The sequence below is a fragment of the Harpegnathos saltator genome, unplaced genomic scaffold (assembly GCF_003227715.2).
Source record: "Harpegnathos saltator strain DR-91 unplaced genomic scaffold, Hsal_v8.6 scaffold171, whole genome shotgun sequence".
Lineage (NCBI taxonomy): Eukaryota > Metazoa > Arthropoda > Insecta > Hymenoptera > Formicidae > Harpegnathos > Harpegnathos saltator.
In genome coordinates this window covers 969349-996688 of record NW_020229952.1, presented here as the reverse complement: position 1 = coordinate 996688, position 27340 = coordinate 969349, and the positions used below count along the sequence as shown (strand labels likewise).

The window sequence follows — 27340 nt, the reverse complement described above, 5'->3', positions numbered from 1 at the left end:
GATCCACAGCGTCGACTCGCGAATGTGATTCTTGAAATTTCCCGCAGCCGGCTGCTCTCCGCCCGCAAAAGCAGGCGTGACTTCTCGCGATCATGCGAACTAGCGAGTCCTCCACTCACAAGTAAACCTACCCAAGTGTCCCATTCCGATTTTGATGAAATTTTGCATGCGTATAGAGCATCGAAAAATATTAGACACGTATTTTTTTTTATATCGGCCGTTTTAAGGATAGAAATTATCATTAAAATGTCAATTTTTTCGCTTTCTTCTCCTGTACATAAATACTCGATGTCAAGAAATGTTTGAGAAAATAATGTTCCCAGAGGAACACATCAGCTGTGTTTATGCTACCTAATCCAAATTCACCAGAAAATTGGAAACTTCCAACATGGCGGATTCAATATGGCGGATCGATATCTGAAGAATATCATATTCTTCGAAAGTTCGTGTACATTTATTAATTTCTCGTGAGTCATGTGTCTCAAGGTACTCAGAATTAAAAACTATAATACATAATCAAATTTAGAAAACTATATTTAATAATATATACTTTACATATATACTCATTAGCCGATATAATAGGTCTACATATCTTCATTATTTGGGCAAAGCAGCCTAGAGAAGCCACATACGAAATCATACATCAATTCCAAAAATTGATGGAGAAATGTTTTCAAATTTTCATCCGCCATGATGAGTCCGACATTTTGAGTTTCAAAATCTGATTCTAGATTTGCTTCTCACTTTGAAGACCTTGAGATATGTAAATCGCAGAACATTAATAAATGTATGCAAATTACGACAGAATCATGATATTCTTCAAATATCGATCCGCCATATTGAATCCGCCATGTTGAAAGTCTCAAGTTTTCTGGTGAATTTGGATTTGGTAGCATAAAAACAGCTGATGTGTTCCTCTGGGAACATTATTTTCTCAAACATTTCGTGATATTGAGCATCTATTAGTATATAGGACAAGAAAGCGAAAAAATTTACATTTTACAGGTGGTTTCTACCCTAAAAACGCTTTATGGGCCAATATAAAAAAAACACGTGTCTAATACTTTTCAATGCTCTATACGCGTGCAAAATTTCATCAAAATCGGAGTGGGACACTTGGGTAGGTTTACTTGTCAGAATCGTCAGGCGAACATCTCCGCTCGGAATCGTCGAACGAGTAGCGACGAATTCGCTCCAGTCGGCCGAAACGTTCGCTCGTTTGTGAAAAGAATTTTCTCGAAGCTCAAATGAAACTTGACTATTCGCTTCCGAGTGGCGGTGTTTTTTTCCATCATCACCTCGAGTGAATTCCCCCTCATTCTACAGTTCGAAGTCTCACACTCGAGGAGGTCTCGAGGATATTCCTGGAAAAACGCGACGGCTCGTTTTCGACTCGCTTTTTCGCTCGCCGCGTTTCAACGTGAATTCCCGTCGATCGCGTCAATAACAGCCCGCTCACGGATTTCCAGTCGTGTTGGAATGCGACGATCCTGCGGCCATGTGCGCGTGTACGCACGAGCGTGTGTGCGCGAGTCACGCGAGAGTGTTGGATCCGGAGACGACTTTCCCATAGAGGCTCGCTAGCCGTGGAGCCGCCTCCGCCGTTCTCGCGGAGAACTAGTTTGCGGATTTTTCTGCCGCCGGGGTTGTTGTGTCTGCGCGCTCGAGGAGTGCGTGTAGCCGTTAACGCGTAGCGAGGATCCACGCACGCGGCCGCGGCCGGTAAAGTGGCGACGGCGGGCGAACCGGATCGGACCGGCTGAATCGGATTAAGGTGACAAATTCGCGTCGCGAGGAAAGCGCAGCGACTGCGACGTAGCAATGACTGCTCCGCTCGGAGAGCGGCCGGCAAAATTAGCGGAACGAACCGAGGTGAGTCGGCAGACGGGTTTCGCTATAAAACCTGATTCACCCGCCGATCTCATCCTCCGCCATCGCGCCAGAATCCCCGGTGGATCCGTTGAAACGCAAAGTCCTTTTGTTCCTTCGCTCCGCCACGAGCGTCTCCTCTCTTTCCACATCGCTGACTCGAACGCTTCCAGAAGAGCCGAAGAGAGCGTGTCGCAAAACGAACCTCGCAGCATTCGCGCGTTTCCCTTTTCCCCTCCTCTCGCCCCGCTCATCGTTCGTTACCCGCGAGCGCCTAAATGCGCTCGGCGGCGGCAAAAGCCGACGGTTCTAAATCAGCGGATAGCGTGCGTTCGTGCGCGCCGAGACACGCGTGTGAACGCGCCGGGTAATCGTGAATAAAGCGCGCGCGACACGCCGCAGAAAGATATATATCCCTCTGGCCTTTCGCTCGTCCTTTTCTCATTTCGGCGTTTAAATAACCGAATCTCAACTTTCCAAAGACCCGTCGCGAGCAGCGGGCCTCTAATACGGAAGATTAATACGCGGCTCAGAGCGCTTATCTCAGCTTATCTGCATGAAATATCCCGCGAGATACTTCTCGTGCGAGTGAAAAAATTATACAGAAAGAGAGAGAGAGAGAGAGAGAGAGGGGGGAGGGGGGGAGGGGGGGGAGGAGAAGATCGATCGAAGGATAAGGAAATTATCGTTACCGAGAGGAATCGAGCGCGACTTCGTCGACGAAGGATCCCTCCTGCGGAGCGAGAGAAGCGCGTCCGGCTCGCCGGTGGTAGCACGACGATTTGACCGATCGCGGGATCGCCGAGTGAGGCAGCGAGACGCGCTCGCGCCATTCGATACGTATCGGCCTATAAATCAATTTAATTCGCGCGCGATTCGATACAATGTTTCGAGCGAGCGAGGGATGATCGCGCGCCGCTCGGCGCCTCCTTCGGCGAGTGATCCGCCGCCGCCGCCGCCGCTGTTGCATAGCTTCGGATAGATCGCGAAGAGGAAAGAAACGGCGAGAGAGCGAGCGAACGAGAGAGAGAGAGAGAGAGAGAGAGAGAGAGAGGCGGAGGAGGAGGAGGGCAGGGGGAGGGAGAGATCGAGGGAGAATGAGAGAAAGAGAGTAATAGCGCGCAATTACGGTACGCGCGGCGATCGCGTCGATAATCATTCGGAGATGAGATCGCCCGTAAGATGCATCGCGAACTCGGCCGCGCGCTCGCAACGGGAATATTTTATTCGGACGCGAGCCGCGCGCAATTATTCCCCGCGAGAGCATTCGCTCTCTCGGTGGGTGCATCACGATGCCCTCGCCGCGCCGGGCCCTGCGCGTTCTGGAATTACGAGCGAGCCGCGTGTGGACAAATTGAATGCCCCGCGAGCCGCCGCGCCGCATCCCGCGATTGTTAGGGGCCATTTAACGCCGATGAGCTCGCAACGGGACCGGGACTTTCGCGACGAAGGATCGAGCCGAGAATTCAACGAGACCGACACGCTTCGGCGCTCTCTCTCTCTCTCTCTCTCTCTCTCTTTCGGCCGATCATCGGATCGAGTCGTTTCCGCCGAATGCGGACATACTCGCATCGCTCGCTCGTAAGAGAGTGACGCGAACAGCCACCGGTCACTGTGGTCGCGAAGGCGAGCGCGATTGCTGCACGGTTTACACACGTTTTTGCGAGCGAGTCTGCCACGACATGAGAAGAGTCCTGCGCGCGCGCGCATCAACGGCGATCGCCTCGGCTCGGCGATCCCGCGCGAATCAATTGGCGTTCGGTGCACGTTGGCGTGCCTAACTTTGACAAATCATTCGAAGATGAGACCGCTATATTACCGCGCGCCACCTCTGCGAGAACCACGCTCCGGAGAGACGCGCGGATAATTATCCCGATACATCAATTCCCCGCCTACCCGCCTTGCTGCGGCTTCGGCGCGGCCGATAATCGTGGGCCGATTCTTTGTAAACACTCTCTCGTCGCGAGAGACGACGCGACGCGCGCGTTTCTCGCGTCCGAGCCTCGACGTTCGAATTAACAATCGCCAATCGGCGAGCGAGTTGCCGCGTCATGAGTCCCGAATCCCCAGCGGGGCCGCTCTCGTATCGCCGGCTCTCGTCATCGGCGCGTCGCGACGCCACTTCCGCGTGTCCTGATCCGATCTCGTCGCGGGATCTCCTTCTCTCTCTGGATTTAACGGCGCGCGCGCTCCATTCAAGTCAATCGGCCCGCTGCCATCGATCTTCGCCGCGACCGCGGCCGAGCGCATAACGGTTCGCCGCGGCCGACGAACGAACGAACGAAGGCGGCGCGGCGCGGCCGACGGTCCGCGGGCCGGCTAGTAAACTGCTCTTCCCGGCGGGAGCGCAATTAAATGATCGATTTATGGTTCCCGCCAATCGTTACACACCGGATATCTGCCGGGCCGGCTCGCTAATGACGTACCGGCGCACCGCCGCGCCGCGCCGCGCCGCGTGCTTACGTGGCTCGGTTATCCGGCGCGCGCTCGCGCGAGCGCGCTCGCGAGCGCGATAGGTACCTGCTAGGTACTCACGCGATACGCATAGGGAGAGACCCGGCTGAGAGGAGAGCGGCGGGCACCAGCTGCGCATTTATTAACGACCACCGGCGAGCTCTACGTCACGTACTCGGTGCTCTTGCGTACGTGTGCGCTCGCCGCGTCGGGCCGCGAGAGCGTGAACGTGTCTATTGTGCGTAGCGTAGCCTCGCGCGCGCGCGCGCGCGCGCGCGATCGCTTTGTGCTCCGGGCGGCCTCCCGAGACTCCGAGAGGACCCTGCGCCGCGAAAAAGTCGTTCTCGAGCGGCTATGGAGCGCTCTCATGAAGCCTCGGCGCGCGGAGGAAAGCCGTAGAAGCGCGGGTTTATGTACCGTTCGCGCGGAGATCGGCAGCGGGAGAGAGAGAGAGAGAGAGAGAGAGAGAGAGAGAGACAGGGAGAAGTTCCGGATCGAAGTAACACGACCGGAAATTGGCCTCTCCGAAGCCAAACCGCGATCGACTTCGCTTTTCGTAAGTCTCTTCATGAGCGGAGTTTCTTTGTGAACGGTTAAACACACTCATCTCGAGCGCGCCGCTATTAGCAGAGTGCAGAAGAAATTCAAAATGGAGCTGATTAGTCTGGTGAGAGCCAGCTCAGAGAGGAGCGCGGATATTGACATGTTCGCGTTTGCTTGAGACCGTCGCTTGCTAATTAATAGTGTACATGCAATGTTGCTTACAGCAACTCTTTTGACATAGGAGAGTTTTTGGATAACCAACCTTCACTCGGTTATCGCTCGCTCTGTAATTAACGAAATCTTCTCGATTATCCTACCGCGAGAAATTACTCGCCACTGATATCCTCTGTGCGGCTCTCATGAGATCCTTAAATATTGGGTTGGCAACTAAGTGATTGCGGATTTTAAATAAGAATGAAATTCAAAATTCAAAATTTGCTTTTTTGAATCTTTTTCAATGCATGTATGCGATACATTGAGCTTCTCTGCAATATCATCACGTGTTGTGCTATGACGATCTGAATCGATAATGGCCTTGATATGGGTCTCATCGACTCCAACTGGACGGCCAGATCGTTGAGCATTTTTCAATGAAAAATCACCGGAACGAAATCTGGCAAACCAATTTTGACACTGCCTTTCTTTCAAGGCTTCATTCCCATATACGGCATGTAACTTCTTGTGTGCTTGCGATGCGTTCTTGCCTTTTCGGAAATAATACAATAAAATATGTCTGAAGTGCACGTCCTGCTGTTCCATTTTTAAATTGGGATAGAAACAAAACTAAACAACTAATCGATATAATTTTTGTACTAAATGGTACGGTAGAAGTCCAAACAATAAGAGAAAAATATAGGTTAGGTACTTTGAACACGTTAACGAAACAAAAGAAAGTGTAAAATCCATCTGTCGACAAAATCCGCAATCACTTAGTTGCCAACCCAATACAATCCTTTCATTAGTTCTCCGGCACGCCGCTCGGCGAGGAAAATTCGACTCGACCAATAGAAGATAGTCCAGAGTCCATCTTAGCGTTGCGAAATCGAATCGCGAATTCAAAGTTTGACCGCGTGGGAAGCACGGCTAGGTATCCTTAGCCGAGTTTCGCTCGCTGCAGGTGTTCGCTGCGCGCTACGTGCACTCTCGAGTGCGGATTCTGTGCGAAGTGGTCACGTCGGGGATCTAAGATCGTCCGGTGTTCCGATCGCGGTCGCGAATCGCGGCCACCGAGAGTTGGAATTAAGGAGAAGGCGAGTTCGCGCGCTCACACACACACACACACATACACGTGCGCGCACACAAAGCTGTCCGCGAGCTGCGCGTCGTTCAGCCGCCGTCCATTGTGGACGAGTAAATTCGCAACGCTTACGCGCACATTGGCCGGCAAACGAGGCCGATACTCTCATCTGCCGACACGCCGGTGCGGGGCTATCGATAAGCGCTACCCGCCGATTCATAGCGCGCATCTCATGCCGCGCAAACCGGATTTGTCCTGATACTCAGGCGAGCTCGGCTAATGAGAGAAGCCTCCTTTTCACAAGGTGTCCTTCGCGTAAACTGACGCGAGAGAATTCGCCGGCTCCCGCCGAGCGTCGAGTTCGTCGAGAGGAAAATCGTCGCGGATTAGCTCGTCCCGCGAGTCAGCGACTTGCCGCGAATCAGATTGACAAATGTTCAACTAGAGTAAGAGAATATAAGCAGTGATATATCGGGTGAGTGCGAAAGCTTTGATGAATTTCGCGGTGGAAAAGAATTTTAACGATTTATTTATTCATTTATTCATTCTGCCAAGTAATCGCCGCTGTTTTCCGATGTCTTTAATGTATTATGCGTTTGTACATTTGTAAACGCTGCCATAAAGCTGGGCATCTTTGAGAAGCACATGGAAACTCTTGCACTCACCCGATACATCTCAATCGCGGACTGGAAAACATTTGCAAACGACGCGTATTCGTTCCGCTCGAAATCACGCGTTTCTCTGTAGAACGCTCGAGATCGAGTTTCGAGGTGTAAAATGGCCTCGGACGAAATGATGAGTAACATGCAGAGAGCTCATCCTCTCTTTCTCTCCCCCTCCCTCTCGGAATGTCCTCCACAAATCAAACCACTAATTGCGAACCTTATCGACGTGTATCACGTTTACGTAGATTGTACTTTGCATACGAACACATATCGTAGATGCTTCCCATTGTGCCTCTTCGTATCTCGCCCGTCTAATGCGACTTTAATTAAACCGCAACTCCGACTGTAATCACTGATTATATATCTCAGCGCAACTCGCGGCGTTTTCATTGTGGCACGAGAACAGGTGTTTATCTCATTCCGCCTTTATTCTCTTGGCATTCTTAATTAAGGTGTCGCTAAGCCTTCAGGTACAGCAGATGGCGACAAATGTGCCTTGCTCAAGATCTAGATGAGAGAGAGAGAGAGAGAGAGAGAGAGAGAGAGAGAGAACCCTCCGAGAGAGTGCTCGCGCACTCGCGCACTCTGCTGGAACATTTGACTCGCGATCTCAAAATCTTGGCGTGACTCTCGGTGTACTTCTGTTGCACTGTCGGTGAATTGACCTTGTCGAATTTTTGCGTAATTGAATTGAACTTTTGGCATATTATAAACTTGAAACACAGAAGAGAATTTTGTAACAATTTAATGGTCGACTTTTAAGGTGGCGCTTGTGAATATCGGCAGGAGTGTGGAGTAAGACATCGAAGAAAGAGTTCAGAAACATATAGAGCGATATTTTTAAAGGATACAAAGGGACAATCTTTACCCATTGCTGCACCTCCGTCAGGACGTTTCGTCCTATCACGCAGATATACCGCAGAGATCTTTTTCCGCGAGTTTTTGTCCCCGGATCTGTGGCGAGTATGTTGAAATAAAAGAAAAAAAAAGAAAAAAAATAACAATAATCGAATATACATATTGGCGAACGCGCGATCGGCCGCTCACGATAAAGTCGTCGTCGATCGTTACATCACGCACGCGGTTTCCTCGGGCGTATGTAGGTGCACGCACGTGAAGGGAAGCGAGAAATGGTCTCGCCGCGCGAGAACACAGCCCGCCTTTCCATTTTCATTCGAGACACCGTTGCGCCGACGGTCGGACGGCAAACCAGTTCTAAACGTATGCACCAGTTCAATTCCATGCGCGATACGCGTCTCTCGATATGCACTCGGCGATTTTGCGAGCGTACACAGCCGCGGTAACGTTCGCCGCGCTGTGGAGAATCCAGTCGGCGAATATGGAAATTGAAATCATACGCGAGCGAGTGCAATTGATTCGCGGTAGTTTTGAAAATACGAACAGTCAGAAAAGGGTTCTCTCTCTCTCTCTCTCTCGCTCTCTCTCTCTCTCTCTCTCTCCCTCTCTTCTTTTTATTTCATTGGGCTGTTTGCTCAATTCGATTAAATGAAACCCGTTGCACTCGTTGGATTCACTGGCCATATCATGCGCGCCAACGTTATCGAGTGTAAAAACAATAAAATCGATCGAGAGTCAATATTTATCTTCGATAGATAAAGTGGAATCGTTTTCCCAATATTGGCTCTTATCCAATCAATTTTTCAAAGCTTACCGAATCCTCTTTTGTAAATTACTGAGTTATCACATTGCGCGAGCTAACGAATTATTTTCAACGCTGGTCACTCGCGCTGGTAAGGAATAAACAAAAGAGAGCGAAGCGCAGTTATAAGTGAAAACAAGTTACATGGTAAGCTCGGAATTACGCCGAACCCGAAGGGCACGCCGCGCTCGGCGATGTTGCGACGTCGATCTCAAACTTGCGATCCGTGGGATTCCCCCGCGGGATACAGCGGGGCCACTTTGGAGAGAGCGGTTTTACGATCGGGACGAAAACGATGGCCGGGCCACTTTCTTGGAGTTAAGGTCACGCTGCTCGAAATTCGTGCGCCCGTGGCGGTCATAAATGCGCGAAAGAGCGACTTTGAGCGAGGGGCCTCCGCATCTGCATGTCGCACTAACCGAACAGTCGCGCGATTGTCTCTCTCTCTCTCTCCCTCGCTCTCCTTCTCTCGCAATTCTCGCGAAATTACGTGTCTGACCTGAATTCGCGAATTGCGTTTAAGTCGTGATGAAAATCGGCGCGCACTACGTGCGAGATGTCGCCGAATCGGCCGCAGCGTCACAATTCCGAGCGCCGCGAGCGGCAGAGTTAGCCGTGAATAGGGATGCGACGATTTCTCAAAATATCGATAACGATATATTATCGTCATTCAGAACCATCGACAACGAACAAAAATAATATCGATAATTTTGAAAAATATCGATATTTATATCGACATTTATATAAAAAGATGTATGCATACAGGGGTATGCACGAAAAATTTGACAAGATCTTTACAAAATTTTTATCTTCGTATAATTTATTGTCGCACTCTTATTGGAAAATATATAATGAACCGCAGGTTCGTTCGCCGGAGATCATCATATACACGGAGCAGGAGATCTATTCAACGGTTCAACGATTGAGGTGGAAATGATAAAAATGAGCGAATTTACTAGACATCGAGCAATTACGTAATATATATTCTAGTGAATTCACTCACTTTGGTCATTTTCGTCTCGGTCGTAGAACCGTAATAGGTCCCCAGAGCTGTAACTGAAAAATACGAAAGTCAGCAAAATTCATATCGATATGTCGACTTTATCGGAGACAAAGAAATACCGATATCGATATTCGAGATATTCGATATCAGTCTCTCGATACATCGATATTTCGATATTATATCGACTTATCGTCGCATCCCCCCCAGCCGTGAATCGAGCAATTACGAGCACGGCGACGGCCCGTCGACGAGCCCGTTTCCGTTTTCAGCTTGCGATTCCATTCGCGAACGCACGTCGCGGCTGCCGCGACGATGTGCGTGCGCCGACGCGAATAATAAAAGCGGCGGCAAACTCGAGCCTCGCTCGATATTCGCTCGCCCTACATCTCGTTGCGCAGGACGAGAGACTTCCAGGCGCCCCTCTACGAAGCGAAATTTCCAAGGGATCCGCTCGCGAGCGGAATCGCCGAGCTGCTGATTATCCTCCCGACGTAATTCGGCGTTCTGTTCGTTAGCGAGTTCAGAGTCCATCGGAGCGAACAAACCGTTTTTGCGAAAGGATCGATTTGCCGTCTCGATCTCGAACTCCTTCGCGAACTCTTTCGCGCCATCGCGCAGGAGAGCGGGCGCGTCGATGTGTGCGGCGCGCGGCGGCGGCGGCGGCGGCGGAGGGGGAGGGGAGGGGAACTCGCGAACGAATTCGCTCAGCGCAGCGCTCGGTGATTAAGTGCAATTATGCCTCCTCGGGGGTTATCCCGGCGGCCGGCCGGCGTTTTCGTCCTCGGCGAGGATACGGCATGGGTGTAACTGCGAGTTTACGGCCTCGTCCGTCCGTGGTGGGATCCGCGACATAAAGCAACAACGATCGCTCGCCGGCCGTGCGACGTAGCCGCCGTCTCTTTGTTTATCCGAAGGCGCTTTGGGTGGAGTTTTCTTCGAACGTGAGATCGCTGAACTCTCCAGACCGCCGCCGTCTCGAGTCGTCACACGATCCTTCGCTCGACCACGTGTGACGACCTTCCCTCCGATTGCACTTCTTTCGGGACTTAAGCTCGCCTCCGCGAAAAATCCTCGTGGTACTTGCGGCGGTCTCACGCGACAAGAATTTCACGCAACACGTCGGCAGGCATGCGTGCGCGATATCCTGTGTGTAAGCGATCTAGCCGTACGGAGTGTTAGATTATAGTTACGCGTTACATTACACACCGATACGGCGGATCCTTGGCGCGAAACGAGCGTCACGCTCGGCGATCCCCGCCGCAAAAGTGCGAACCGCACGTTTTCCCCCGCGCGTCGCCCTCAAAAAGCGCGGTCGAGCGTCGCTCTCCGGATCGGCCGCGCGACGATCTTTCGTGGTCGTTCAATGCCTCGCACCGTGTGCCGCCGCGAGCGGTTACCGATTCGCCGCGGTTTGCGGGTCGCTCGAGACCGCAACTTCGACGAGGCCTCCGCGCGGCGGAAGGGGCCTGGGGGGGGGGGGGGGATCAGCGACATCCCTCGCTCTGGTCGACGCGGATTTTTCGACAGCCCCGAATTCCTTCATAGAATCGCCGCAAAGTCGTTTTCATACCGCTTCGCGTTGCCGACGAACATCGTTGGCGACTTTCGTCGAAACGAAAGATCACAGCGAAAGAAAATCATCCACCATCAGCAAAACCGAGTCACATATCGCTTCTTTCGCGAACAATGCCTGTCTGTTGATAAGCGTAAAATGAAAATAATAATAATAATTGCACTTTGTCGGATTACCGAGCGGGCAGCTATGCGCGCGAAATTGCGGAGAATGCTCCGCCGCGCGCTCGTGTGTGAAATATGACTGCAAACATTTGGAAAGCGTTCCCATTGAACTGCACCGATAACACATTACTTGAAGCGACCTCTCTTCAACCCGCAATTTGCAGGTAACAAAGGACATTCCATCTCGTCGTCTCGAGTGATGAATCCGCGTCAAGTCGTACAGATGCTTGAAATTTCTGGGGATTCTCTCTCTCTCTCTCTCTCTCTTTCTCTCTCTTTCTCTCTCTCTCTCTCGCTACCAGTCACAACGTACAGAGGCTATAATCTTAATAGCAGAAGGACGTGCGCCGCAAAAAAAATCGGAGAGTACCATCCGCTACGCGGGCGAGATGAGTCACTCGTCTCGTACCACCTACATAGCACGACGCCCGAGAGAGAGAGAGAGAGAGAGAGAGAGAGAGAGAGAGAGAGAGAGAGAGAGAGAGAGAGAGAGAGAGAGAGAGAGAGAGAGAGAGAGAGATAACATTGGTCCCCGCGCGTATTTTTGCACGCTCGCGCGCAGTTCATCCTCGATTTGAAGACCAAAGATGAAAGCCACGCATTACACGGCGATGATCTCTCGACAAGATAAGAGATGCATCCCATTCTTTAGAGCGTCATACATCCCTCATGATGTATGCGTTTCGCCGGTGGGTGTCCAAGAGTGCTCGAGACGGTAATACGCCCTGCCAACGGAAGACAGTCAGAACTCGAGGCTATCGTGGAAGATTGCAGTCTTTATTAGCCGCGGAATAACCGACATTTCGCCGCTTTCCTTTTTCGAACGGATGGACGGACGGACGGACGGACGGACGGCCGAGCGAGCGAGCGAACGAAGCGGAAAAAAAGAAACGGCGCGTCAATGCGACCGTCGGCCGCCACGCGAAAATATCATTTCGTCGCGCGGAACATCGAGTCGTGCGCGACGGTCTCCGTCGCGAGCAACGGTCGCGTTACGAGACGACCGTCGGTATCGATAAAATGATAATTCTACCGTTCGTCGAGCCGGAAGACAAGCCGGCGCGCGCTCGGCGAACAACCGTGAGAGAAAGAGCTCACGACTCGCTCGCCGCGCTCTTTTCGAGAGGGTAATACTTGAGGAACGGTACATAGCCGAAGGGTAACGCTCGTTGCTCTCGCTGGCCGCCTCTCGCTGCCGCATGCTCGCGAAAAAGAGAAACCGGCAGAGAATCAGGATCGGACGAGAGGCCGCAGAAACTGAATCTGCCTACTGTTCTCTTGTTGGATCCTGCTCCGACCGCGAACCGCATCGGCACCGCAAGCGCCAACAAAAAAGGACGCTGTGCGCGTCCGCGCCGGAGAGTCGCCATTAAGTCCTCGACGAGAAACTTCATTATGCAAACGCGCAATTTCTATCCGCCGACGTTGTTCCCTCCACTTATCCGGAGGGCGACTTCCTTCGATCCTTCCGAGATTCCGGGGCCAACCGTGTGTGTACAAAGAACTCCATTGTTGCTTCATCGTTTCTTCTTGTTGTTTCTCTTCTTTTTCTCCTTCGCTCTCTGTCGCTGCGACCGGGCTTCTGCAGCGCGACGACGGACGAGAGAGCGAACGAGCAATATTCTCATCGCCGTTATAACCTACGATATTTCCTGCTCCGCGGTTTCTACATTCCCCCAGAAAGCGAAAATAATACTTTGAGACCGACCTAACTCTTGTTAGAAAACAAAAAATCGGCAAAGAGAGAAAAACAAATTAATTTTCGCACTTTACGGCGAGTTCGTACGTGGCTCGTAAGTTTATCGAAAAGGAAAAGGCCGTGGAGAGGATCGTTCGCGTCGGTTACAATGATCCGAATCGGATCCAGCCTTTGTCGTCATCGACAAATTACTTCGTGCAGCCGGAAGGCGTGTTTTAGATTATGGTAATGTGACTCGCTCAATTTCGAATCGGGCAACTGTTGGATCACCGCGAGGAAACGAAATTCTAATTTATGGTTGTTAGATGGTAATAAATGGGTTCGGAGCGATATGGCGGGCGAGCCAGCCGCGGAAATAAAGAACCCGCGAGAGAAAGTGCAAACAACGTCGTCCCAAACCGTGAGAAATGTCCGTGTGAAATTTACCTTACCGTGTAAACACGTATTTATGGTCGCTTCAGATGGGCGATCCAGACAGAGAGAGATAGAGAGAGAGAGAGAGAGAGAGAGAGAGAGAGAGAGAGAGAGAGAAAGACAAGAAAGCGCGGTGAAATATGCAATATTCGCGTTCTTCCGCCGAGTCTTGTATCTTAGCTTCTTGCGCCATCTTGCGCTTTAGCGCTTAAGCGCTCGGTAAGATCCGTCCAAATTCGGACAAACATGATTGTTAAACGCAAATGAGTTTCTTCGTGTTGATTTTGACGCGCACGTGTTAAATATATCACGCAGAGAAACGTCGAAGAAAAATAAAATATATATATGTAAAATAAATAAATAATGCCGTTACTTTTTAGTACACTTTAAGAAATTAAAGGCAAATGCAAAATGCTTCCCTCGCGCTGATTTGACACGCACGCTGATTAGACGTCCGAGAGGAGTCTCTAAAAAATATATAAATAACACCCCTGCTTGGCGTTATTTACGAACATAAACGCCGTGTAAAGACACAAGATCGGATATCCTGCGGTGTGTGCGTAAATATCCAATGTTAGATCCCGTTAGATCCCATCGTATGCGTCCATCCGCGACTGAAAAAAAATCCGCGTGATTACACGTGCGCGAACGCGGCAACGCACGTCGCGCATAATGAAGGAGCAGATTCGGCTCTCCGAGACGCGACGCGACGCGACGCGACGCGACGCGACGCGACGCGACGCGCGACGAACGGTCGTTACATCATTTATCTCGCGGAAATCGTAGACTCGCATCGAAATAACCAACGCGTCTCGACCGCGCACGCACTGTACGCACGTGTCTGCGTATGCAACGTGGCATATTTCACGTTGGCGCAATGCGCGCTTGCGGGACGAGTAGGTGCGAGTCGCGTGCGCGACGCCAGGCATGAATATCGTATCGGTAGTTGCGGGAACGTCGACGAGGAAGCGACGAAGAAATTGAATTACCGCCGAGAATACGCCGGGAGATCATTCATTTGAAATGTAGCATGGCGCGGATAGTTCGACCCATGAGGCTGAAATCCGAAGGCTGCATCCTTCGAGGGCGAACGAGCAATTTCAGCCGCGCTTCTTTCAGCACTGAAACTGCCGGGAGAGATCGGAGTCGTTGCTTCCTCCTCTCCCGATTTCGTCGAAAAATTCACTCAGAACGGCGCGTTTTGTATTTTTAAAATCAATCGTTGGATAAAAGTGGGAGAAAACAGATACGCTGTAAGAAATGATGTGTTAAATTTAACGTATTTCATGTGTCTCAAATCATCCACTCTCATTTATGTGTTAATTTAACATACAGCAAATATGTTAAAAAAATAACACACGCAACATGTAAAAAATTAACACAAAAATTTAACACTTGAATGCCGTCGAGAATCACAGTTTGTGTTAAAATGACATATACAATGAATGTTACTTCAACATTTGGGAAAAGTAATGATCTGTGTGATTTAATGACATGAAAATGTTAGATTGACATAATCTATATGTTAAAAATCCAATCTTCACACAGCAGAAATGTTAACATTATACATTTAACACAAGATAACTATTATAATGAGGAAAGTAACACATTTTGGGCGTTGACTTCAACATATAAAATATGTCATAGCAAGAATTCATGCATTTACATATAAATTGTGTTATTTTAATACTTGGAAATGTCATTTTAACACATTGAAAATAGATAATCTTAATTTAACAGAAGAAAGTCTAGGTAACACAACAACGATATGTTAAATTAACACACACGACTGTGTAAAAGATTTAACACAAAACTTTCTACACACAAATAATTTTGACAAAAGTACGAAATGTTTTCAACTTTATAGACGTTTTTCCCACCGCGTTGTTTTATATCTTTTATACTTCCCACTTTCTTATTCTGATCGCGCTGGCCGAGAGATAAGTCGTTAATCGTCGGTAGCTTCGGCGTTGATTAGACTCGCTCGATTACCGTGTCCATCGCTGCGAATGGACGGAACGTTATTTAACGACGCGTTTAACGATCACGCCATCCAACCGTCCAACTGCTCGCTCGGCGAATTCGCGGGCGGGTGAAAAAAATCTATCGATCACTCCGCCGCATCGCAGAGGCGATATTATTGCCGGGGGCTAATTGAGGGTTCTCGCGCCCTCGGAAAATGTCCGCGGAATATATTACGGGAATATTGCGTTTCGCCTGTCTTCCCTCGTGGACTGCCATCCGGACGCATCGGCCGATAATGAATCTCGGCGGGGAAAAGCTTCGCGTGACGTTCTAGTCGATTAAACGCGATGTAATCGCGGCTGCGGCCGCAGGCGGACGCGCGCTTCCCGCGCGTCTCTCGCTTTGGCGCGGCGACGTAATCCAATTTGACGGCGACGCGTCCTCGCGCGATCTTCGACGTCCGCCGCGGGTCGTCGCCGCGACCGATGCTAACCGTCGATGCGCCGATCGGCGCCGATGAATGCTCCTTGTTCGGCGGCTATCTGCCGATATTGATCCGCGACTCGGAGAATAAAGCGCAGATACCCGCGGCGCTCTCAGTCTTTCGGCGACGTTGCTGCTGTGACCATCGTGATATCGATACTGTGCTCCCGATACGATACCGCGGTATCGACCACCTGACCTTTCGGCCTCCGGTGATATCAGCGTTGGAATGACATTTATTTATTTATTTATCAATACTGTTTAGAAATCGTCGATCCACACACTCCCTAAGCGAAGTAGAATTCATTCTACTGTACCTTCCGGAAGATGTATAAATCCGACGCTAAGTTAACAATCTCATCAATCTCAATGTTTATTAGCAACATTTTCTCTAGTTTCTTACTTCAGAGAAATACCTCCCGACTGGTTGATTCGATTTCCTCTCCCCTTTCTGCGGAATACCGCGAGCGACCGCGATGATTCGATTACGCCTAAAGCTGATTTGAGATTTGATATCGAGTACATCGAATCCTCAGAGAGAGAGAGAGAGAGAGAGAGAGAGAGAGAGAGACACCGGTGCGTCGGATTTAAACTTAATCTCGTTAGATCGGCGGTTCCTCGACGATCGCTCTCGGTTGCCGCGCCGACGACGACCAGCGCGCGTCAACAGCGCGCGTCCGATCGACAATAAACACGCGCGTACAATAAACACGCGGATGTTAATGAGGCACGGTCGTAATTTACGGCGGGCTGTATAAGTCGCGACGGTATGCGAAAACGATACTGGGCGTGGTAACCGGAGGCGCGAGGAATCGCTGGAGGCTCGCGAGCGGAAAGCGCGCGCGCGCGCGCGCGCGACAAGATTCTCCGCGCCGCGAATAATCCGCGACGCGCGGCTACTCACCGGCGTCATACCGGCCACCGGAGGGACACTCACCTGAAACAGAACGAGAATGCTTCAATAACGCTGTCGTCCACGAGGATTTTAATTAAGGCAGGCTCGGCCATCGCCGAGGCGCGGTAACCGTATACGCGCGTTTCGACTCGAATTACGCTCGCTCGGAATTATTCCGAGCGTGCGACGAAACACCTGTTGGCGCTTTCGCCGTGATTTTTCACTTACGTAAACATGCCGTGCATATAACGTACGTGTCGCGCAGAAATAGTTGCTTAACGAGTTCTCGCGCGCGTAATCGGATAAATTGTTGGCCGTCGCGTCGTTGACACTTATCTCGCTCTCGAGCGATACGCGCGAGCGTCCCGGGATTGTCCGTCGGATTACGCGTGTTTTCTCATGCATTTTCTCGCGCGGGATAATTCAATGTCGCACAATCGAATCGGGCGCGGCGTTAATGTGCGTGTTAAGCGGAGGAGCCTGACGCATCTTCCGCGGATAATTCCGCCTTGGCCGCGAGTCGCTCTCGCGCGAGTCTCTCTCGCGTGTCTCTCTCGGTCGAGAGAGAGTGTCTTGGACTGTACTTGGACTCTTTGTTGTTGCGAGATATAACTTAACGCCGCACGATCGAACATGCACGGCACTGCGATGTCGCGAGTCGACCGTGAAAGCGCGACGCATCTCTCTCGCGAATAATTCCGCTCTGCTTGCGAGTCGCTTTCACGAGTTCGATCGCGAGCCGATGAAAGTGATACGCGCGGCGCACAAAGAGCTCGAAGATAACGAATCATAATGCTGACCGAGTCGGAGCGGATGGGCGGGCGCGAGCATGAGGCGGTCATGAGGAAAATCATGATGTGGAGCAGCCGTTTCCCAGGTCGCAATTATTCGGTCGCTTCGAGCGAGCCGTTCGTTAATGTCGCCGAATAGTCGGGAAACGCGGTTCACCCGGTCGCGCTGCTCCGAATTCGCCGAGCCGAAATGCGAACGCGCAGAGCGCACGCGGGATGCGACGCGACGGCTGCGATAAATCAGGTGTCGCCGACAACGGAAGTGCAACGTCGACATTGTCGTCCCGTCACACAGCGGCTCGCAGACACGCTCGCGCGGCTGCGAGCGCAACTAGTTCGCCGCGGAGCGATAACGGAGAGTACTTTCGCCGCGAGCGAGCGAGCGAGCGAGCGAGCAGCGAGAGAGGAAAAAAAGGAACTGGGTCGCACGCGCGTAAACGGTTAAATTATTATTCGCCAGAAACGATCGTAGCCTACTTTTCCCCCTTTCCGCTCTTCTCTTTCCTGTTTTAATGAAAGAAGACGAAGGCTCCCTTCGCCGCTAAACGCGAGCGGCGAGTCGCAAAGAGGAGACCACGCGGGAACAAAAATTCGCATGTGCAATCGCGCGGAGGAAGGAAGATCTTGCTGCAGCGGTTTGCAGTTGACGAGAAATGCTCTCTTTCTTTTCTTCCCTTTCTTCAGCGTTAAGTTTAACATTTCCTTCGTTGAAGTGAATAAGTTCTGATACGGTCTGCGCGAGACGTCATCCATACGGCACGCCTTGCAAGATCCTTTGTTCCTGTCGCAATTGTCCACCAGCGACCGGGCTTATATATAAACCGTGACAGGAATGTTTTGCCATCCTCCGAGAAAGATGCGTCCGACGTCGCGCACACGGTGTAAACACAAGCGAATGAGGGAAAAAGGGCCGCGCGGATGAGGAGAACAAGATGTACCGCAAGTTTGTCGAGAATGATAGCCCGTCAAGGCTGTTGCTTGACGGTCTGACCCCATGCCACGAGGCTGCGCCGGTATATTTACCACCTGGAAGTGCTTAGGGGGTTCTCATCCACGGTCTCTAATGGTCTATTATTGGACGATCTATTAAAGGGAATGTGCTTCAGCGACCACCGCCACGCCCGCCGCGCGCGCGTGGGGTACCTTAGGATAATGTTACATCAAAGCCACGTAAAGCACGTTGTGCGCGCGCAACAAATTGCACGGGGACGTTAAAATCGACGGACTTGCGTCTCCGAGCAGCCAGATGCGCGACAGAGAACACACGATGACAAGTCCCTCGCGAAGACGCGCATCTTGCGGTAAAAGCAAGGTGCGAGCCAATCGCTCATTTACATACGCGTCTTTACATTTCTTTACCTTTTAATAAGCAAAATGTGCAAATGCGACGTTATGATACGTTGCGCCTCGGCGATCACACTTGTCCGCCGAAGAGCGACATCAAGTAAGGTGAACGTCCCAGTATCCGACCACTTTGAAAAGAAAAATATTTACTATTTATTCTAACAATAATGAATGAAAGCAATAATTATTGCAAAAAGAAACTCCAATATCCGACGATTGGTTGGACAAGATATATATCCAATTTAAATAAAATTTTGTTTTAATACAAAAGTTTTATCTTTTGATACAAGTTTTTATTTTAATACAAAATTTGGTAATACAATATATGCAGAATTAGGGACTTGCTCCCGATGTCAATGATTTTCACATATGTTATCAAGGTCATCAACCCGAGTAATGTTCCGAAAGTTTTAGCCCGCGCTCATTGTTTGACATAACAAAGTTATGAACAAAATAAGGTAAATATGCTATTTAGGGGACCCCAGTTTCTATACTGATTAATTTCTCCTGGAGTGCCGATTTAAAATCGCAAGAAATATCAACAACATGTGTAATAAGATAAACCGAAACCGAAATAGAAAGAATGTGAACAACAAACGAATGAATCTTCAAGACTCAATAAACACTGTAAGAAGCTTAGTATATGTATAGAGTGTCAGAAAATTATATACTATTTAGTATACTTATTCTGTTTATAACTTTGTTATAAACAATGAGCGCGGGCCAAAACTTTCAGAACATTACTCGGGGCGATGACCTTGATAACGTATGTGAGAATCATTGACATCGGGAGGTGGTCCCTGCATTTCTGCATAATTACCCAAAATTTATATCGAAACTATTCTTGATATTATATATTGTATTTTTTGCGACGCTTCAACGTCCGGTTACTGGGACATTTATCTTAAGGGAGAACCAAACCGTAACAAATACTCCTCAAGTGCGCAACTGAACGTTTCGAGAGTCCCGACGTTTTCATTTGCACTTTAACGTCTCATATGCGCGCGGCAGGAGCGGCTCGAGCTGCGGGAATCCTTTCGAAAAGACCGCCACGCGGAATCGATACGTCGAGCGGCGATTCTCCCGGCGACGGCGCTCTCGAGAGTTTCGCTGTCGCGCCGTTATCGCGAGCCACTCTCACGCGCGCGCGTGTGTGTGTGTGTTGCGTGCGTACATACTCATCTTATCAAGCGGCGCGGCTGAAGATTACACAGGTATTCTCGCATTCATAGGACACGCGCGCGCGCTGCATCGAGTGCTTACACGTTTGACTTACATACGTGCTTTGTGCCAAGTCACACGGCGGTCGTAAACGAGGTGCAAGTGGCGGCATTAACTGCTCCAATGGCCGCGGCTATCCGCGTTCAGCAGCACGAAAGTCCCGCACATGCGTGAGAGAGCGCGAGGACGAGCGGTAGGAATGCGCAGATGCAGCGGGCTTCAAACGCGCCCGCTGCTATCTCTCGACTTGTCTCTCCCGAGTTTGCCGCGCGTTTGTTTACGATATTCTCGCTCTCCGATGCGCACGACGCGTCACAAATCGGTTGTATCGCTTGGTGAGATATAATAAATAAACATGAGAAAAATGAGAGGTTGCAATTCGAAATCGCGGTATCTTTTATTCCCAGGCAGAAGAGAGAGAGAGAGAGAGAGAGAGAGGGAGAATCATGACGACATGAAAATGACATCAAAATCATGACGAGAAAATGACCGAATCGTGATGAAAAAGTTGAGCTTTCCTCATCACTATGACGTCACTTTGATGTCATCACGATTTTCCCTTCTGCCTGGGTTCGATGCTTGGAGCGTCGCCGTCGCCTACGAAAGCGAAAGTATGAACGCGAGGTGATACAATACGAGATCGATACATTTTAACAGCGCAATTCTTCGCACACGTATACGATTGTTTCGCGAGCGTAAAAAGATCAGATATTATCGCCCCGTAATGATCTGCGAGTGCGACTAAGAGCGAGACTTGATCCGCACGATTCTATAATTGTCCGATCGTTGCAAACAAACAGCGGAATTCACCCCGAGAATTCATCTCTCGCGCGCCACAAAGAGCCTGCAACGTAACCGATGCATTTTCCCATCGAATCGATTGTCTGTCGAAATTAGCGATTCGTCGAATGGAGCTCGCGTTCCCAGCGCGAAGGATCGGCCGTAATTCGGTCTCGCAATTACGACACGCGCGACACTTCTCAGGTATTCGTCGGAACTCGGCGGTAATCTCGATGAAGCAATCAAAGCCGCGCAACGAACGAAATTCGCGCGAGCTGTGACGGGCAAAAGTCCGGGCGAGTCATCAATTACGTTATTATGCGTCCTGATACGCGCCGACGTGGAACGCGCGCGCGCGTAAGAAACAGAAACACTAACGTACCGCGCGACACGATCCATCACCGCGGCCGATCGTATTGAACCTCGTTAACCTTGACATTTTGAGCGGCTTCGGCCTCGCGTTTGGTTTAGAAAGGTGGAACGGTACATACCGTGACGTGGATTCCCACCCCGCGGAGCGACAAGCGACACTATTGGGTTAATGATGCGATTGCTTTCGTCACGCATACTCTCCTATCCAAGAATTTAAGGACGCGTGCGCGTGCGCGCAGGAGCTACCCGACTAGAAATTTATCTCACGATCCTGATCAGGTTAACCTCTACTTGGACATCAGGTCCCAATAAGGTAATACCATCGGGTCCTAGTAAGTCATGTGACGCAGCGTGGATATCAGGACCTCAGTAAGGATTCACAGTTAGGTCCTAATTGAGTTACCTTAAGGAATCCTTATTACGTTTTTTTTTTCAAATTCCTCCTGATTTGCTCCTGCTTACTCGCCACGGCTATGTTGGATGATGACATTAGAAATAAGAAATGACACGCTGAGAATTCTTTCATCTCATTTCCAAATAAAAAGATATTTGCATGAAATGCAATATTTTGGATCGCTTGAGCATACTTGTAAAATGTTTCCGAAAAGAAACGTAAAATGAATATCATAAGATCATTAAGTATCACAAGGTGACGAGACATAAAGTAGCGTTAAAGAGAAAAGTTGCACGTCGCGTTAATTTTGCAACTATTTATTGACTGCTAAAAAAAGGATAGTTTCCATAACATTTTACAAATATATCCAAGTGATCTGAAATGTTTTTTCAATGCAAACATCTTTGTATTTGGAAATGATATCCAAAAATGGTTTTGTTGAAACTTGATAATGCAAATCACATTAGGTACAATGAATAAGATCCCGACAAGGACCTGATTAACTGAACCATATTATATGGTTCAGTTAATCAGGTCACTAGGTTGGTACATTAAGCTCCTAATGTGGACTCAATCATTATAACCTTATAAAGGTCTCCCTTATTCATTTGTTGTTAGGACATTATAAGGACTGACTTACTTCAGCATTACCTTTCATTCACTCTATTAGGTCCTTATCAATGTTGACTGAATCAACCTGATCAAAATTTCTAGTCGGGTATATCTCCTGAAGCTATTGAGAGAGCCGCTCCTTTTATCCGCGAATTCCTAGATCAGATTAGACTTCTGCTGTTGCTGTGCGCGCATAATACGACGATTCTCCGAACAGCCCGACATCTCCGAGCAGATGCGACTGTGAGTAGAGAGAAGGAAGAGAGCGTTTGTTCTCTTTGATTCCTCGCTCTCGTATCGATTCTCTCGCGATTAATGTCCCGCGAAAACGCGTTGCCGCGCGTATGTCACGTCCGATGACTCAGCGCGCCTTATGGCGTCCGCAATTACAGCTGATGGATGTGCACTTTCGTGCATTATGCGCGGGCCGGAGAGTATCAGGACTTTCAATTTTTAGCGAGTCGGCGCAGTCGCCGATCGCGAATATTGCACCGACGTGAAATTCCAGGTCGAAGGAGCACGCTCTTGAAAACGGGGCTCGGGGAATCCACTCGTGATGATCATCAAGCCGCAGATCGTCGGACGAAGGACGTCGCTGGCCGCGAGAAGCGGCCGCGGTCTCTGGACGAAGATCCTCCGCGGGAAAAATAGGCCGCTGGCGTCGGAGGTAAACGCGTCCCCCGTTTTTCAGCGCGTTAATTAATCTCGGCGTTCCCCTAATTATCCTCCCGGCGCGGCGCGGCGCTGTTCGTCGCCTCGGGAGAAATCTCTTCTCACACACACACGGGGGGGCCGTGTACTTTCTCCGGACGCTCTTATTACGCAACAATGCACGTCCGTGTTACACTTCGCATGTTTCCATTCCCGCGGCTCTGCGCGATCGCGCTCGGATAATCCCGCGCCGGTCGAGCAGCCCCCAAGAATCCGTCGGAGCTCCTCGAGCACGGACTGCGCCGCCATTGTGTATTCCGTCGAGGGATTGCGCGACGTGACTGCCGCTTCTTCCCGAAGTGTTGCGGCAACACGCCCGCGCGAGACACCCGCGCTATCATTCTTATCCCAGCGCGTCCGAGACTCAATTGTTTTCCTCCGCGATCGCCGGTATCTCCGCGTCGGCAGAACGACACGGAGCTGCGCGACTCGATACGGCTGAAATCCGAGTCGACGACTCCATCCGAAATCTAATCCCGAGATCCTCCCACGCTACGATATTTATACGTCCTCGAGAACCGCTTTACCGGACGCTCTCTGTCGCTGCCAAAAATTTACTATTTACCAAACTCGACTGACAAGTCAAAGTTCCACTATTTCATGCGCGCTGAAGACAGATATTCGCGCAGACATGATATTCCCGCGGCCTGATAATTTCCGACTGCGCGAGGCAGAGCTCGTAGAGAGCCTCGTAGGAAGAGAGTGGCAAACTGGTCTCCGGTTGATTCGACGGAGGCACAAAGCCTTCTTGACCAATTAGAATATCGAATATAGCAAGACGACGAGGTTGGTTTTACAGCGAGTTTTTAAAGCTGTCTGGCATCTGCGTACATCTGTCAGTCATTAGAGGAGGTTACGACGAGTCTTACAAGATTTTCGCCTGATGAATTAATAACAGCAATAAGAATCAGACATCCGTGAGCAATAAGTATTAATTGTGAAAGAATATTTGTCGCTTCGATTTACACAGAATAAGAATCGTAATATATATATATTATTTACATAATTTTGTGTCTTGTGCATAGTATAAAATGCCTGGACCGCTTTTAAAACTCACTGTAAAACCAACCTGTCGTCTCGCTATATCGATATTCCGATTGGTCAAGAAGACTTCGTGCCTCCATCGGATCAGCAGAGACCAGGTCACGCGATCAGTTTGCCACTCTCTTCCTATGAGGCTCTCTCTAGGCACTCGTTGTCGAGGTGTCGTTGCCGCTGAAAACATTGAATACGACTGGAGCAAAAATCGCCCAGCTCCAGCGTCGCGCACACTTGCACCTGCTGTGGTGCAACTCAATCCCGTCTTACGGTAACGTGAAACGGAAAGTACACAAGTAACACGATCGTGCGTGCTGAGAAACGACGTTGCCGACTAACTGGCACCCCGCGCGCCCACTCGATACGTCGCGACGAGTTAATTTCTTTCGCACACAGTCGGGAAAGCCGGGGAGGCCAAACGCACTCGGGGGTTAACGCACCAAGCGGGGGTTAACGAGTCGACACGTGTCGAGGAAAGACGCAACGGGCTGGTCGACGGTGTCGATCAGCTCGTCCCGAGGTGGTCTCTCCGCGCGAGAGGTCCCGACGATGATGACAACGACGAAAGTGACCTCGTGTCGTTATGAGATGCAGGTCTTAACGAGCTACCTATTGCAAAGCGGCGAGCCCCCCTGGACCTCGTACTTCGTCCGCTATGCCGACGTGGTGAACGATCAGCGCGGCATGTCACATTTCAATTGGGCCGCGGGCGGCAGCAATTACCACGTGCTTAGGACCGGCTGTTTCCCGTACATCAAGTACCACTGCAGCAAGCGGCCGAAGCAGGACCTCAGCGGCGAGGACAGATTCTTCAAGGCGATCAAGATATTGAACCTTGGTGAGTGAGCGTGCGCGCGGCGAGAAAGAAAGCCGGTGTGTGTTCGGAAGCGCGACCTTGTTCATTCGCGTCGGTCGGGTACGGCAGGACGACGTCGAGCTCGTGAGTCCCATCGTCAGCGTTCCCGCGGTGGCCCGCGGTGGTTTTCGCGAGATTGCAGTAACTTTCGGCTCGACTGAAATTCGCCGGGCGACGTCGACGTGCGACTTTAGCCGCCGGTGGTGGCTGGAAACACGATGACTACCGCGAGAGTGAAATCTTTGAAACGCGATATCGAACGGTAAAGAGCCGTTCCTTATTCAGATGCGCTCAGCGAAGCTTTCCTTCGCTGAGCGCATCTTCAACTCGGGCGAATCACCGGGAGAGACATTCGTCAGGTAGTTGCGATCGAATCACGACGAGCGCGACGTTTCGCCCAGTCGTCGCTCCGGCCGGACTCGCCATGACGATTAAACTTCCTCCGGCACTTCCAAGTCACCTCGCCGCTAACTTGATTTGTATTCGCTGCGTATCTAGAGTAACAATCGGCGGCAGCACGTCGTGAGACAGAAATCGCTCGCTCCAGGTATTACCAGGCGGTTTTGTTTGACTTAATTTTCAACGTCCGGGAAGCAACGCGACGTCGTCCTTCCACGGTCAACGTCTCGTTTCATTGACGCTCTTCCGATCTGGAATTAGCCATGGCGAACGGGTTCAGTAATGCCGCGTCTCATTCACCCCCGGCACCCTCTCACCACCTGTTTCTCGGGCCCATCAGGCATTCCCACCCTGGTGTACGGACTGGCGGCCACGCAGCTTATCCGACATCGCGAGATCGTCAAGACTCCTCGGGGCGACGTGACGATCTACTTCTTGCTACCGGAGGACAAAGGCTCGCAATACTGAGGCCGATTTACACCGACGCTAATTCGTATCGGGGCCCCTCGTCATGGCCCCCCTCCCCCGACGGCCCGTTAACGCGCACACGCCGCGCGTGCGAGAGAGAGAGAGAGGGAGAGAGAGAGAGAGAGAGAGAGAGAGAGAGCTCCGGTGGACGATCGTTACGCTTCTTTCATCCCCTCGTCGTCGTCGTCCCGGCTGCTTGTCGAATGCGAGGGAACACGAAGATGGGAGATTGAGCGCGCAAGAAAACGTCAGTACTGTCGCGAATGTATCCGCGCGGCGGATGCAGACGCTAATTCCGTCAACTAACAAAATGGAGAGACAGCGCTTTTGTGCGCCTTTGTTGCTGCGTATATATGTATTGAGCTGTCCTTAAAATAACGACGTAATTCAAGATAAGTATGAATGGCATTCGTTTAGTGGCGTCGTCGACTGTGTCAGCCGAGCGAGATGTTAATAAACATTTACACCATTCCCGCTCTTCCTTCATTCATCCCAGACGCGACGAAATATTTGTGTCCGATCGCCGTGCTAATGCGAGGATCGTGTCGGGTCTCCGCGTAGTTTCTCTCGCGATTATTGGAGAGAATTACGGGGGGGGGGGGGAATGATTAATCTCCTCGGGACCCGGAGAGAACGTACTTTCCTCTAAACTCACTCCACATCACGCAGCCGCGATCGTAGATTGCAACAATCGAGTCGGCACAATGAAGCGTTAGTTTCGCCGAGAGAGAACTTTTTAAATTCCCTACCGCGAGACCTCACCGAGACAACATGAGTGAAAAATCGCTCGGATAACGGAGCGGTGGAAATGAACGGCATCGCTCCGAATTGCCGGAGTAAATTTTTCACTCGAGTTTCCGAGCTCAGAGGAGAAAATATTCCGGGCTGAATTGTTCTTTATTAAAAAACGAAGGCTACCCGAGCCACTATCCCATTTCGAACGGAGGTATCTATTCGACGTTGGGAGTCTAAAGAATTCATCCAATGCGACAAAAGTCGGCCGGAGTCAAGTCACTCGACCGTCAGCTCGCTTCTCCAGCGAAATTCATTCGTATTCTTGAAAAATGTCGCATACGATATTTCATGAATATCACTAGATATTTTCGCGATTCTCCGATCAAATCAAATCGCCCCATTGACGAAATATCGTGTACGATATTTTCCACAAATTTTCGAGAATAAGGGCCCTGGCCCGAGAAATGTCCAGAGTATCGATTCCCCATGAATACGAGGTTTGATCAAAAAGTACTGAGAAACTTTTGAAATTACGCGCGCTGTATCTTGTCTATTCGGTTGATTCTTCTTTTGTGTGTTGATAGCACTACCAGTGACCAGTACGTGTCAATTATCAGGCAGCTGCGACGCTTAGTTTGTGTTTGGCGAGCGAATGAGCAAGGCGTACTTCGGTGTGTATTTGGCGAAATGTCGGATCAGAGAGTTCGTCTGAAATTTTGTGTCAAAAACGGAATTAAGTGCAGCGAAGCGTTGAAAATGTTAAAGAAGGCCTTTGGCGACGATACTATGTCACAACCACGAGCTTATGAATGGTACAAACGCTTTCAGGAAGGCCGAGAAGACATCGAAGATGTGGTCTGGGCGTCCTAGCGCGTCCACCAGTGATGAAAACATGGAAAAAGTTAAAGAGATTGTGCTCGCTAATAGAAGAATCACCATTAGAGAGGTTGCTGAAGAAATAGAAATTTCACACGGCTCATGCGAAGCGATTTTTA

General features: G+C 50.2%; 2 protein-coding genes across 3 annotated transcripts in view; one reads left to right on the top strand and one right to left on the bottom strand.

Moving 5' to 3' along the window:
• Positions 1-27340, bottom strand: part of Cad99C (cadherin 99C) — a 143102-nt gene that overhangs the window by 85105 nt on the left and 30657 nt on the right. The gene's annotated exons all lie outside the window — the stretch shown is intronic.
• LOC105191442 (uncharacterized protein C15orf61 homolog) lies at positions 19876-26081 on the top strand. Of its 2 annotated transcripts, none has more exons than XM_011154855.3 (4): positions 19876-19973; positions 22647-22805; positions 24482-24725; positions 25483-26081. In XM_011154855.3, exons 2-4 carry the CDS (start codon positions 22695-22697, stop codon positions 25608-25610), a joined length of 483 nt encoding a protein of 160 aa, XP_011153157.1. In that variant the 5' UTR covers positions 19876-19973; positions 22647-22694; the 3' UTR covers positions 25611-26081. The 2 variants fall into 2 exon arrangements, with proteins under 2 accessions (XP_011153157.1, XP_025152970.1); XM_025297185.1 differs by lacking the exon at positions 19876-19973 and adding an exon at positions 19989-20173.